The sequence below is a fragment of the Chinchilla lanigera genome, unplaced genomic scaffold (assembly GCF_000276665.1).
Source record: "Chinchilla lanigera isolate Chin_1 unplaced genomic scaffold, ChiLan1.0 scaffold00068, whole genome shotgun sequence".
NCBI lineage: Eukaryota > Metazoa > Chordata > Mammalia > Rodentia > Chinchillidae > Chinchilla > Chinchilla lanigera.
Genome location: NW_004955469.1, coordinates 3,119,336 through 3,133,926, shown reverse-complemented (window position 1 = coordinate 3,133,926; position 14,591 = coordinate 3,119,336). Strand labels below are relative to the sequence as shown.

General features: G+C 58.5%; 1 protein-coding gene across 5 annotated transcripts in view; it reads left to right on the top strand.

Moving 5' to 3' along the window:
* Positions 1 to 8: 8 nt before the first annotated feature.
* Hs1bp3 (HCLS1 binding protein 3) overlaps positions 9 to 14,591 on the top strand; it is a 28,022-nt gene continuing 13,439 nt past the window's right edge. Inside the window, exons 1-5 of one of the 5 annotated variants that reach the window (XM_013522655.1) lie at positions 9 to 91; positions 5,016 to 5,181; positions 9,150 to 9,357; positions 10,694 to 10,912; positions 11,372 to 11,609. In XM_013522655.1, the coding sequence (XP_013378109.1) occupies positions 60 to 91; positions 5,016 to 5,181; positions 9,150 to 9,357; positions 10,694 to 10,912; positions 11,372 to 11,609 (863 nt within the window). In that variant the 5' untranslated portion in view covers positions 9 to 59. Of the gene's footprint in view, positions 92 to 437; positions 681 to 5,015; positions 5,182 to 9,149; positions 9,358 to 10,693; positions 10,913 to 11,371; positions 11,610 to 14,591 lie in introns of those variants that run through there. The other 4 variants (XR_001236990.1, XM_005400354.2, XM_005400353.1 and 1 more) reach the window with 4 other exon arrangements.

The following is a 14,591-nucleotide window of genomic DNA, read 5'->3' as shown; positions in this document are numbered from 1 at the left end:
GAGCCGGGGCGGGGACGACGACGCCGGCGCCACGGGTCTCGTGACCGCGCGCCTCCGCCATGCAGGCCCCGGTAGTGCTCGTCACCTCCAGGTGAGCCCGGACCATCTGGCCGCGCCTGCGCACGGGTCTGGGGCGCGGGGTGCGCCCTGGCACGGTCCCGGTTCCGGTCCTGGTCCCGGTCCGGGTCCCGGTCCGGGTCCCGCTGTCCCCCCGCCCCCGCGGAGAGGTGGCGCCGTCCGGTGGCCCCGTGTACAGATGGGGAAACTGAGGCCCTGGAGGGCGCCGACCTCACCCAAGGCCCAGCAGAGGCCTGGGCCTGGGCCTGGGCCTGGGCCTGGGCCTGGGCCTGGGCGACTCCGTGTCCGCCTGCAGCTCGCGGTCAGCTGGCGGGGACCAAGGTCCGCCCCTCCGCGCGCAGGCCGGGCCTCAGGTGCTGTCTGGGGGCGGGGCGCGGGCGGGCGGAGCGAGGTCCGGCGCCGCCGGGCGAGAGTTCGCAGTGGGGTAAGCGGGACGGCTGGGCGTGGGGCTGCATGCCCGTACCCCAGCGCCAGGCAGGACGGTCAAAAGTTTGAGCCCAACCTGGGTGACTTTTGAGACTTGGTCTCACAATTTTAGAAGAGGTGGGGGCGAAGATGTACCGGGAGCAAAGGGCCGGGGTGCACTTCCCGGTACCGGAAAAGTAAGTTGCAGCAAAGGAGTGGAGGCGTGGCAGAGGATGCGGCGCAGTCACCCGGGAGGCCTGGCCAGCCGGCCCTGGAGGGCCCTGGAGAGAGGGGAGGGACACGGCGCGCTGTACCCCTCCTCCCGCCCCCAAGCCCCTTCAAAATCTTCCACCTGTACTCCGAATTTCTTGTGGCTCCGGGTGTAGAAAAATTAACTCTTCACGGAAACCCTGGGTCAGAAGCGCCGGAGTCCTCTGCGGAGTGTGGCAGCGCGAGGCTGCGGGTCAGATCCGCCCCGCTGGTAAAAGCTCCTTGTCACCAGTAGACTCCCTGTTTCCGAGGCTGCCCGCTGTGCCGCAGAGTGAGCCGGCTTGGCAGGTGTGAGCTCGCACAGCAGCGCCCGCGGGGTGTGCCCTGGGTGCCGCTGGCTTCCATCTCCTGCCGTGGTCAGGCTGGGGGACCCCACCCCTACCGCCCTCCCTGCTGGCTGGCACAGACCCGGGACACTTGCCTGCAGGCTGTGTACAGATGCCTTGGCCGAGCAGCCCCCCTGCTCCGCCTGTGTCCCTGCGTCCCTTCAGCTGGCATGTGTTTATGGAGGACCTGCTCTGGGCTGGTACCAAAGGCAGTGGGGAGCAAAACAAGGACCCACTCCCGGAGCTTTAGGTGAATTAAGAATATGCCAGTGTTGACAAGTGCCAGGGAAGGAAAATAGATTGTAGGGGGCAGAGTGATATTTGTGAGTGCTATTTTACCTAGTGCGGGAGAGCATCATTCTGATAGGTTGGCTGCTGGGTGGGTCTCCAATAATCTCCCCGAGAGAGAGGGCCCTGGAAAAGAAATACTAAAAAGCTGTGTCCCGGGCAGAGATAGCAGGAGCTGGTGTCCTCAGGCCACCAGGAGGGGAAGGACAGGGGGCGGGTCAGCTGATGGAGTGGAAAGGTGGCCCGGGCCGGGGCCAGGAGGGCCCTGTGGACGTGGTAAGGCTGTGTGGTTTCACGCTGAGTGGGATGGACTACAGGAGCACGGTGGCTGCATGAGCTGAACAGTGTCGCAGAAATCCCCTGGCTGCAGTGTGACGTGGCTTTGGCGGAGCAGAGGGCTCTGTGGGCGCAGGGAGAGTCCACACGGAGTGAGGAGACTGGCGGAGGGGACATGCGGGCTGAGAGGTGCTTAGGTGCTGGGACGTGCTTCGGAGATTGGACTTTGGGGTTTGCTGGTGGTGAGGTGTGGGACGTGAGGAAAAAGGCGTGGAGAGTGGTGGCTGGGCTCTAGTTCTGGGATGCTGCATGGGTGCTGGCCAGTGAATTTTCAGGGGCTTATTGACCGCCAGATGCTGCGGGGCAGGTGTGTGCAAGGAGGACGGCCCTGAGGGGAGACCAGGGACTGAAGGCTGGAGTCGGGAGCTGCTTTCCAGGAATGGTCTGTGAGGCCTTGGACCTGAGCAAGCTCGCGTGCCTGGGCAGGGCTGGGAGAAGAAGCAGGGCTAAAGAGGGTGCTGAGGGGGAGCTGTGGAGAGGACACAGGAGCTAACCTCTGGGTGTCACACCGTGGGGGTCGTGAGTGACCCAGGCCAGGGCTGCTCGGTGACATCATGAGGACTGGAGTCCAGCTGGAGGGAGCTCAGGGCTGTAGAGGGGAGTGCCCGCATACTGCCACTCTTCTGAGCTCTGCCGGGTAGGGAGAGCGGAGTGAGGTGGAGATGGGCTCAGACAGCTTTCCTGACAGGAGCAGGCAGGACCAGGTTGCCTGCCACGGGAAGGATCAGCAGCGAGGGATTGGGAGACATGGCGGAAGCACCGTCCCCAGGAGGTGAGGGGCTGGCGTTAGGCATCGGCCAAAACCACAGGAGGGGACCAGGAGGAGGCAGGGTGCAGGCCCATTGACAGACATGCCAGAAGCCCAGCTGTTCTGCTTGCTTCACTGCCTCGGTGGATAAAAAGCAGAGTCGTCGGGGAAGAGCTGATGCTGGGGTTGCAGAGAGGGGCGGTTTGGGCTCTGCTCTACTCAGCAGCTGGTCTCTGGAGCAGCCTAGTGCCATGCTAGAGCCTTGGCGTAGGATCTGTATGTGACAAGATCCGGGGACTTGGCCGCAGGGTGAATTTGAGCAGCTTGGTGTAGGACACAGGTGGGTATATGATGTGTGTGCCTATCCTGCCCAGTACTTGCTGTATGCCCCTTGCTACAAGAAGCCACTCATTGTGTAGGTAGAGTGGGTTCCCCCCAGAGGCAGAGTGGAGCAGCTGCAGCTGAGATCCAGTGTCCCACAGAGCCCCGAGTATTTCCTGTCTGGCCTGTTACCTAAGTTCCAGGGGCCTTGGGCTCGGAGCCAGAGACCCAGGCCCAGGCCACAGAGTCACACTGGGCTTCTTGGAAGGCACATTGCTTGCCCACCCGGTTTCTGACTTGGTGTGTGTTGGGCGTGCACTAGTGTGGGTCCAGGGGTGTGAAGTAGGGTGGCCAGACCACAGCGAGGGCTTTAGGTCAGTGGCCATGAGCTTCAGGTGGAACTGGGCAGCATGATTGTGCCAGGCAGGCTGAGATACCCGGCACAGTGGCCGAAGAGGCAGAGTGAGAACTGGGCTTCCTCCCTCAGCCGTCTCAGCCCCAGGGGAGAGGTCAGTCGAGCGGGACCTTGGCAGACACACAGGGAGGGACAGGGACGGGGCACAGTGGTACCCCACATACAGATAGCCTCCAACGCAGTGGGATGTGGGACACTTGTCGGAACAGGGCCCCTGGGGCTTCAGGTGGTCCAGGTGAGGAGGGGGCCTGAGGCTCTCCGCTGTACTTCACTTTCATAATGGTCCTGCAGAAAAGGCGCCTTCGTCAGGTATGGTAAATCAGGCCTGTAATCTCAGCACTCTGGGAGGCTGGGGCAAGAGGACTGCAAGTTCAAGCTCAGCGTGAGTAGCATAGTGACTTAGTGAGACCCTGTGTGAAAGTCAAAAAGGCTGGAGATGTAGCTCAGTGTGAAGGCCCTGGATTCAATCCTCAGGATGGAGAGAGGGAAGAAGGAAAACAAAAAAAAAAAGAAAGGAGGGAGAGAAAAAGAGAAAGGAGTAGAGGTGCCTCGTTTCTTTAGCAGCCACCTGGGCCCTGGTGTGGCTGTCTGGGATTGAGCCCGCCCTGCCTGACCCCGGGACCTGGGGCCAGCCACTCCCCTGGGGACTACTCCCCTGTGTTGCGGGTGCTTCTGGGGGCCCTTTGTAGGGCTAAGGGAGGAGGTGGAAGTGTCCCAGCCACCCTAGCCTCCAGCCTCGCTCTTCCCTCCTGCCCTCGTGACGGTAGCACTGTCACACTCACGCCTGTCCATGCCCAGCCTCAGGCGGAGGATGCTGGCGAGAGAAGGCAGAAGGCGGCTCTTCCTTGGTGTGTTTCATGTCGTACAGCGTCAGCAGCAGACCTGCCCAGGCTTCCGAGGGCTCTGCTCACACTGCATGAGGGTGTGTGCTCACCGGTGGGCACCCTGCACATGGGATGCCTCGTGGCTGGCTGCCCCGTATGTTGACAGGAGCATGGTTTGGCCGAGTGCTTGGTGGGCATATGCAGAGCCGTTTGCAAGGAGTCCTGGGACCCAGCATTGGGTCGCCTGGGGGCTGGCTCCAGAGAGGAGGCAAGGCCAGCCACAGTTCAGACTGCAGGGACCTGGCCTGGCCTGGGCCTCACTGTCCTGAGGAGTGGCCAGTGCAACGCGGGTCTTCCGTGGGGAGAAGAGCCTGTCATCCTGCCTGTGGTGGGCATGATGTCTTTTGTCTGCACAGCCCTGCGGCACGGCTACAGCAGGGGAGCAGTGGGAAGCATCTTTCTCCCTTCAGAGAGAGTGGCTGTCACGTCTGTGCTGCCTGCAGTCTGCAGAACCCAAGTTTCTGGTGTCTGGAATGAATGGCAGCTCTGAGCGCTGTGGTAGCTGGTACATCCTTACACCCCTGAGGGGTGGCCCTGACTGCCCGGAGCAGGAAGCTGCCTTCTTCCTGCTACCTCGCTGGCTGGCTGTGCTGCACGGCCCTGCGTCTGGCAGGTGGAAGAGGTGTCTGTCAGCTTCTGGGAAGGTCTCGGTCCTGCACTGTCTGTGCAGACCTGACCCCTTCCTTGATCTACAAGGAGCCCACAGGACACCGCTGCTGCCCACTAACTCTGCAGAGCTCACACAGCAGTTTGGATGAAACACCAAGCTGCTTGTGCTGACAGGCCCCGTCCTGCTTTGTTTCCTGCCAAGCACAGACCGTCCCTGAGCAGCCCAAGGGTTTGTGAGGTGCTCCGGGAGGCACAGCAGCAGCTGAGGGCCCCTGTGTTCCCTCAGGAGGAACCTGCTGACTTGAGCCCAAACTTTGCCTTCTTTTCCTTGGCAGGCAGGTCCAGAATGTCCATACCGGCCTTGACCTGTCCGTGCCCCAACACCAAGAAGTGCGGGGCAGGATGCTCTCCGGCCATGTGGAATACCAGATCCTGGTGGTAACCCGGCTGGCCGCCTTCAAATCAGCCAAGCACAAGCCCGAGGATGCCGTTCAGTTCTTGGTGAGCGGGGCCCTGTAGCTGGGGTGCTGCAAGGGTGCCTAAGACCCAGGTGGGCAGACACTCCTGCCTTCGGGGTGTAGGTCACATCCTCCTGGAGTGCCACACTCTGACGGATGATGGGGCCCAGGAGCAAGCTGATGCTTATAGACGTGCAGAGCCAAGTAGAGGAGATACAAGCAGTGATGGAGAGCATAGGCCTGGGAGTGTGGGGAGTGGGTGCCTCACTCACCCAGGGTAGCACTCTTGAGACCCCTCAAAGGTTGAGAGTTCAGCAGTGTTAAAAGGGGTGTCCCGGGCACAGGGCACAGCCTGAGGATGCTGGCAAGGTGGCATGGGGAACTCCAAACAGTTGAACATGATCCTGAGCAGAAGTGGGGAGAAGATGAAGGCAGCCAGGCAGGATCCAAGTTGTGCCTGGGTTTGTCCTGCAGCCAAGTAGGAATTTTAAGCAGGGGCCTGAAGTGGTCCCATTGGCCTGGGGGGAAGGGCGTGGGTTGGATCGGAAGGAGGAAGTCAGGGTGCAGGAGCCTGGGTGTCCGGTGCAGTGATCCCCAGGTTAAGACTTGGAGCCGGAGGCTGCAGTCAGTAAGGGAGGTGGGCAAGGGGTTGGAAGTGACGAGGTAACCTGCACACAGTTGGCAGCGCTCTCTGTGTAGATGGAAAGGCAGCTCTACGGGGGTGCTGAGGGAGGAGCGTCTGCCTGCTGGTGGACACGGGAACCCACACGCAGGACTGGGTGTGGACTGATGCAGGTTTTGGAGACTGTCAGTTTGGAGGGGATGGTAAAAGTCTGGGAGTGGATGAAGTGGTCTAGAGAACAGATTTGGAAGCAGAAAGGCTGAGGAGGAGGCCCGGGGACGCCAGCAGTCAGAGGCAGGCAGGAAGGAAGAGCGCTGGGCCCGTGGATCACAGGCGCTGGGTGATGAGGGCTTCAGGTTCTTGGCCTCCTGTGAAAAGGGCCTGGACCCCGTGGCCAGGAAGGACAGGCTCAGGACACAAGCTAAGGCAGAATGAGCTGGAGTCCTGTGCGACAGCAGGGAGCAGCTTGCTGCGGGCTCAAGTGCAGGTTGGTCCTGAGCCTCCTGGCAGCCACAGAACAGGGGAAAAATTAATTGCAGTTTGGATGGCTTGTTACATGAGACGAACCCTAAGAGAAGTGTGAGGCACAGCTTTTCTCCAGGGGACGTTCATGGCATCGGGACAGTGGCCTGAGGTAGCGGTGACGTTTCCTCATGTGACTGCACCTCATCATTACGGGCGGCCTTGCGCGGAGTGTGGCCCCACTCTTCTGGGCCGTTTGCAGCTCCTGACAGACTCACTGGAGCCAGGGAGGAGCCCCATGCACCCATGTAGCGTAGGTCTAGGTGTCCCCCAGAGCCGCAGGTGCTCAGAGGCAGGCTTTGGGGAGGGGCTGCCAGGAGGTGGGGCCGGAAGAGGCCATCTTGGGCCGTGGCCTGGAAGAGGGGCTCTCCCTCTGTGCTCCTCCCTTCCCTGTTTCCTGGCTGCCCTCTGTGAGCAGCTGTCCTCCGCAGGGCAGGTCCACCACGCCTGGACCAAGCCAGGGATGAAAGCACAGCCTAGGTAAGCCTCGTCCCAGTGGTGAGGAACTCGACTAAGACTTGTGTCTTCAAGGACAGCATCAGAAAAGGAGAGGATTTGATTTGAGGTTGATGCTCCTGTGTGCATGGCGAGGATGGTAGGCTGGGAGCCCTCGAGGAGCGCTGGGCCAGCTCGGGCCTGTGCCCTGGGCCACACGCGGGCATAGGTGAGGATGTCTGCGACAGCCCCACAAGCCGCACCAGTGCTACCCTGGCCTCGCCAGCGATGCCCATGTCCTGTGATGTGCAAGCATACACTGTGTGTGGGGGTACCTGTGAGGGCAGAGAGAAGTGTTCAGCCCTGTGCCATCTGGAAGTAGCCCACAGTTGCCTGAAGTCTCTGGAGTTTCATGATTTAGCTGAAGGAATGAGCACTTTGCCCCTTCTCCTCAAAAGGACACTTTAAGGAAAATTACACAAAGGTGTTTAATGGCTGTATTAGTTGGTTTCGTGTTGCTAGGACAAAACACCTGACATGCATGGCTAAAAGAGGAGAGCTTTCAGACAACTCGGCCCACAATCGCAGGCTCCGAGCAGGAACATCGTGGGGGCAGGGCCTGGCAGAGTAAATCTGCCCACAGATGGCAGCAAGGGGGCAAAGCCCTGGACCGGCAGAAAGGAAGGGCCCAGGGGCCAGTGAGAGTCTCCTGACTCCAGACACACCGAAGTGTGCTCTACTCGTCTCCTGGGTGTTCTTCCAACCACTGACAACCAAGAATCACCTTACAGCACAGACTGTGCAGTAAAGCCAGCCCAGGAAGGGGCACTGCTTGAGGGTTGCCAGGTGCCCCCTGTGTAGCTGGGCAGCCCCACAAGCTGCACCGCACAAGTTGGAGGAACGGGCAGCACCTGTCTGCCCGCTGCCTGGCACACAAGGGCCACGGATAAGTGTAAGTTCTCGCCTTGGCGCAGCGGTGCTTCGTGTCTCCCCCTTGGTCCCTTCCGGTTGCTAATGCAGGTAGGAAGCTGCCTGAGATGCCCTGGCCCCGATGCTGATGGATGTAGCCAGGATCGGGCTGGAGCTCAGGCTGAACTCCAGTCTTGGTGCTTCCTACTTCTGAGCCTGTGGCCTGGCTTGCTGGAGCAGTCCTGCCAGCAGGGGGCGCTCCGCCCCCACAGCAGCCTGCTGTGCCTTCCTGGCAGGAATCAGGGTCGCTCCCTAAACCCCCGTCAGGGCCTGATGCAGTCAGTCCCGAAAGGATCGCTGGCCTTTCCTGGAAGGCCATTCTCAGCAAAGTTTTGGAATCAGGTTTGGGCACCGACAACTGCAGACAGCAGCTCTGTCCCAGGTGACTCCCTGTTTAGGAGGTTCTGGAGCCCCCATACGTCCTGGTGCCGAAAACCTTCAAGCTGGGGGTACTGTGATCTGACACCATGCAGGGGTCACCAGGCCTCCAGGGCCTGTGTATGCCAGAGTACCTGCAGTCCAGCTGTGCCCAGCATGCTCAGGGCGGGCTCAGAGTGCAGGCCAGGCCCTGGGTGTGAGTGTGAGTTGGCCATGCCTTCTCCCCCACGCTCTTAGACCCATCAGGGAGACCAGCTCAGCTGTGGGGAGCCAGGGGGCAGGTGGCTGCTGCAGAAGCGGTGGCATGGGGTAGGTGCCTGTACAGACCACAGACTGATGGTCTAAGCCCACTGTGCTGTGGCCACTCACCCCACACAGACTGAGAGCCTCGGAGTGCCGGGGTATCCTGGCAGAGCACACACGCAGCAGAGCACACACGCAGCAGAACTCCATCAGTGAGCACTCGAGCCCTTGGCTGCCCGGGTGTTGCCCAGTCTGGGGCCCAGCAGAAAGCCAAGCCCTGCACCAGCAGAAAGGGACCCAGATGGTGCTCAGGACTCCTACCGTGGTGGCAGGAGCCCTGGCTGTGTTCACCCAGATCCTGGCATGCTGCGGGAGGCTGGCAGCAGCTTTGGTGGTGTCCGGCCCTGCTGCCTGTCAGGACTGGCCCCACCAGAAGGCTGCCTGTGGTTCACAGGAGAGAATGAACGATCCAGAGGTCTGTTCTGACACACGCTGACTCACGGGGTTGCCTGAAGGTGACCTGACAGTCTTTGGGCACTGAGATCACCCTGCTCCTGAGAGGAAAGCCCAGAACAGAGGGGCATCTGGGGTCACCTGCAGGCCAGGACGGATCCCTGTACTGACTGCCTCACCCAGCCCTGAGTCAGTACCTGGGTCTCACACCATTGCATCTCTCCCCCGAGCCTCTCAGTTGCTTTAGAGGGGCCAGCCTGAGGCAGGGAGGCGGGTGGAAGGCAGCAGGCACCTTGCCCCGGCGCACTCCCAAAGAATGGTGGTTGGGGTGAGGCCACGTCATGCCCTGCCCGACCTTCTCAGGAAGCCGCATGCTCCTCTCGTTCTAGGTCTCCAAGAAGTACAGCGAGATAGAGGAGTTTTACCACAAACTGAGCAGTCGTTACCCAACAGCCAGTCTGCCCCCACTGCCCAGGAAGGTCCTGTTTGTCGGGGACTCTGACATCCGGGAAAGGAGAGCCATGTTCAGTGAGATTCTGCGCTGTGTCGCCGAGGATGTCCAGTTGGCAGGCAGCCCTGAGCTGCTAGAGTTCTTAGGTACCTGAGGCTCTGTCCCACGTCCCTGAGGTCTCCCGGCCCAGAACCAGGCCTGACTGCCCTGGCTCGGCAGGAATGCACCCTGCTCAGGCAGCTGGGCATCACTGATATCTGGGGCCGGATAGTAGGTGAGAGACTTGGCTCCTGAGGATGTGATCGGGCCTTGGAGGACTGACTTGTCAGGATGGCAGACAGTGTCACGCAGGACGTTGTCCAGGACTTTCCCAGTTGGCCTCCTCCCTCTCTCTCTCTCTCTCTCTCTCTCTCACACACACACACTCTCACACACACACACACACACACACACACACACACACACTCCTCCCAGTTGGCCCTGGGGCCTGTGACACCAGAAACAGCTCTGCTTCCACACCTGGCTGGTGACCCTGTCTTGGGGCACCTCATTCTTGGCCTTGTTGCCCGGAGAGGACTGTGGGTGCACTGCAGCACTCCATATCCTATAATGGAGGTGACCTCAAGCTTTCCCAGGCAGTGTCCAGCCCGTCTCTCGTCGGTGTCCTTGACAATGGGACAGTAACCTGAAGTAACCTGCTGATGGTGGTCAAGAGGGTCCAGTGAGGGGCCCCACCCCCACCTTGCCAGCCTGCACCCGCCACCCCAGCAGGCGGTGTCCCCAGCCCTCAGGGTGAGCAGTCCACCCCTGGTGGGACCAGTCTCTCTCCCCTGACTTCTTCCCGCTTTCAGTCATTTAACTCTTTTCTGACTCAGTTCCATGGGACAGAAGGGAATTTTCCAAAAGAACGTTCAGAGCAAATAAACCAACTTTAACAGTGAGGGTTGGCAGTGAGCTAAAACAAGCAAATGCTTTGAGGGGCCAGGACAGTTCAAGGGCACAAAACCAGGGCCTCCTGTGTCCATTTTTCTGTCCTGTGCACATTCTCCTGCCCCATTGGCTTCCAGGCCACAGCCCTTGCTGCCCCTATCCCTGGGCTGCAGACGCTGATGAGGGTCTCAAGCTCAGCTGGCAGAAGGCTCAAGATGCCCTGCCCTGTCTGCCATGCAGAGTGCAACAGCCTGGTCCAATTTCCCCAGCCAATCTGGGCCTCAGTTTCCTCACCCATAACATGGATACACAGTGACTTTCCTCTCAGGATTTTGTATTATATGTAAGATGCTTATTATGTGAAATGTGACAAGATTTTGAACAATATTTTCACCTTCGGATAAAAGAACAGAACAGAATACACAGTGCAGTCATTATCACTTAGTACATCCTGTGAGAGTTAAAAAATGCTCTTACTTTTTTTAACTACTGAGTGATATTTTTAAGAAGTAGATGCTTTAAAACATAACTTCCCAATCTGTATTTGGGTAGAGATGAACAAAGCGTCCAAACCTACGCTTCTCAGACTGTCTGAGGGGGAAGCATCGCTTTTTCATCCCCAGCCCATCACAGGCTGGTGCCTTGGCAGACACCACAGGCTCAGCAGTGGCGCTAATGCCAGGCTTGCTGCGGAAGCTTCTGGACGCTTGCTCTCCCTGTCTGTCCTGCCTTATCACGGATGCCTGTCTGTGGACTGCACTCTGAGAAGGGGTGAGCACAGTTTGTTCCAGAGTCTCCCACGTGGCTGCAGGGCACTCACAGAGGTAGTCTCACTGCTCCGGGTCTGGAGCAGTTCTCCTCTGTTGAGGGGTCAGCAGGGCCCCTTGCTGTGCCCCACACTTGGTCCTGTTCTAGCCAGGCCTGTGCTCGCTGCTCCATTGGTTGTGGGCCTGGCCATTCCTGTGGTTGTAGACCGGCTCAGGAATCAGCGCCTCGACCGCACTCTGAAGCTCCCATGTGACTACACCTTGTCAGGCTTCCCTGGTGCCACCAGTGGTCAGGGGCTGCGGCGGGCACTTTGTGCACACTGGATGTGTCACCTCATGTCACCCAGACTCAAATGTTCTGGCTCCGGCAGAGTCTGGTCCCAGCCTCAGGTCCAAGGGTGTAGTGAGGTGGCTTTGTGCCTCTAGGGTGGGGTTTGAAGCTCCTTCTTTTCTGTCTTCACAGGCACCAGATCCCCAGGGGCTGCAGGTCTCACTAGCAGAGATTCTTCTGCCCTGGGTGACACAGGAAGCCAGACTGGAGATGGTGAGGAGGCGTTTGATTTCTTTGAGCAGCAGGACCAAGTGGCTAGTGTGGGTCAGCCCGTCCTGGGCCAGAGAAGTGAGGCTGGAGAGAAGTCCGAGGAAGAGGAGGAGGAGGAGGAGGAGGAGGAGGAGGAGCTGGATCCCCTGGGAATTCTACGGTAAGTCTCCTGTTCTCAGGAGGGTCCCTTCTTTTGACTGCAACAGCTTCCATGCCTCCCTTGGGAGTCTGGGAAGACCTCTGTGCTTCCCCAGTCCCAGGGTCTGGGCCACAGGTCCTTGGCCTGCAGTGCTCAGGACTGGCTCTTTGCTCGTGCTTGGGGTCACTCATGTCTTTGGGATCCCTAGGCTGGTGGACAGAGTCCCCTTCACGTGCACTCCGCCTGCTGTCAGCCCTTCAGCAAGCTGTCCCTCTGCCCCTGCTGCGTGGACCACTTGGTGCTAGGGGCAGAGGGGACAGAGACATAGGCTGGATGAGGAGACAGGAAAGCTACACACCTGCTTTCAGGGTCTATTCCAGGCAGAGAGGTTTGGGCAGGACATCCCAACCAAATGACGGTGGCTTTCCTGGGTCACCTAGCCACTCAGCCACACCCAGGACCCTCACTGTGTCTTCTTGGTCCAAGCAGAGTGAAACTGATGTTTTGTGAGCACCTGCTGTGTGCTGGCACTGTGCTCTCTAGTTCATGTAGCATGTCTCGTCAGTTCCCTGCCTTGTAAGCAGCTGTTTCTGTCCCATTATACAGACTGAAGAAACAAGTCTGCAGAGACCAGGTGCCCTGCGTGAGGTCTAGCAGCTGGTAAGAATGGTACAGGGAGATCTCTGCCATTGTCCCCCATCATCCCTGGTATTTGCCCTTTTCTTCAATTTAGTGAAAATGGGCTTCTGATAGCATCTACCTCTTAGCTCTCCTGGAAGAGTAAATAAGTTACATAGAAGTTAACATTAGCTGGCATCATGGCCCCTCTGTGTATAGCGTCAGACTCAGACCATGGTGCCCTTCCTCCTGTCATTGTGAGTGGGCCTTGGGATTTACTGGGGCCCTCAGTTTGCAGCGGAAGGAGGCCTGTCCTGTAGATTGGGCCCCAGAAAGGAGCTCGAGCCTGTGAGAAGTCAGACAGAGGCAAGTTCCGCTTAAATGACCTGCAGAGTGAGGCTCCTTGGAGGAGTGTAAGTGGGGAGCTGCAGGGACTGAGATCGGTGTAGAGGGGATGAGGATTCACATCGGGGCCACAGCAGATGCCAGAGTCACTGTCCCAGTGGCCCCCAGCTGGCCTGGTGCTGGAGGGGATCAGAGTCCCAAGGAACAGGCAGCAAGGATGACAGTGATGCGGGGACAAGCTGGTGAGAGCTCCTTCCCAGCCTGGCCAGCGCTGCCCCTTTCTGGGCTTTGTTTTGGTGAGGATAAGGCCTTGTTTGAACTCATGCTCACTGTTGTCTTGAGTAACCACAAGGAGGGCCGAACTGAGATGGACTTGGATGGTTAGTGCCAGCCTTTGGCTAAAGGACATGCTTAGCAAAGCGGCTCCTTTTTTGGGTAGGAAAATGCTCTTTGGGGTTGGCAAGTGCTGCCTTGTATTTCCTTCCGACTCCAGTACCAGCGTGTGGGGGATGTGTCAGCGGGTCTGGGACACTGTGGCCCCAGCTCTGTACTGCAGGGGGTTTGGCTCTGACTGCAGGAAAGCTCCCCACTGCCAGGAGTCTTGTATTATCACCTTTGTCGGGAATAATAAGTAGCATTTTGAGAGCTTGTTAAATGCCAAGAACTGAGCTAGTTAGCATTTGCTTGCCTTAGCTCCATCTACTCTTGAGATTGCTTTTCTGAAACTTTGTTGCTATGTCTCAGAGTAAAAATAATATTGTGTGTCATGACCAGGGCTTGCATGTGGACACACTGCATGTAAAACGGAGACAGAAGCTTTCAAGAACTCACACAAACCTTAACTGAGTGTGTTATACTCTGATAGTTCCGGTTCTCCCTGACTTTGTGAAGAGGTCACAATGCAGGAAATGGCTTTCAGGATCTGTGTGGGCACAGTGCGAGACCCAGTGCTGTAGAAGGCCGTGCTGACATCAGCTCTGTTTTCTGTGAACTTCAGGAACTGAAGTTGAGAGTCAGGTTGTGTGTTCACGTTCATGCAGCCCACAGGCCGAACCAGGACTTGAGGTCACCCATAGTGTAGTTTTTTGATAGTGTGGGTGGTGGTCAGGGTCCTAGGATTGTCCCCTGTTCACAGATGTTGACATCGAGGGCAGCGATGGGGCCCTGTGGCCCTGGGTAGCCCTGTGGACACTCTGTTCTTCACAGGAAACTGATGATTTGCACACATCTCTGTCCGCCATGTGCCCCTGCACATGGAGCAGATGGAGCAGCCCCGGCCGCCCAGCTCTGCCCGCACCACCCCCAAGCTCAGGCCTTCCGGAAGCAGCCATGGTGGCCACGGTCCTCCCCTGCCGCGGCCACGCGGGGGCACTGTGGCTCCACTGCCGGGCTGCCCTGGAGGGTGGCGTTGCTCGTGCAAAGCTGGAGCCCTACTGGCCTGGCTTTTCTTTGTCTTTTCAACCTGCCTGAGGGGAGGGCATGATTATACCATAAGAGAATACGGAAAGACCAGAGAAGCCCCTGCCGCTGGCTCCCTTATCTGGTGGGGTTTCTTCTTGACGCTGTTCCAGCTCGACCCACACAACTGCAGACACAGCGTGTGTGCCTGTCCTTCTCATGCGCCCTCGCCATGTTGTACGCAGTTTTCATATGTAACACTGTTTTAGTGTCTCTGTGGTTCTGAGAACATTGAATTTCTACCATGATTTCCCACCTGCTGGAAATACTGTTACAGTTTCAGGGAGATTCAAATCATGTACAGCCAGTAGAGGAAGATTGGTGTCACAGCAGAAAGTCCTTTCCCTGTGGATGTGGGCACTTCGAAAGGCCCGTGTCTAAGGCCCCATGGGACGTGGCTATCTAGCCGCTATCTTCCGTCTTTCCTGGTCAGTAAGGCCACTTCGCCAGGTGCACTCTGCTGCTCCCTCAGGTAAGGAGCACTGTAAGGAGCAGCGTCCCTGTTTGCGGGCATTACAGTGTCTTCCAGGGCTTTTGCCATGAAAGGCAATAACTTGAGGAAGTTTTATGTGTACAGAGCTG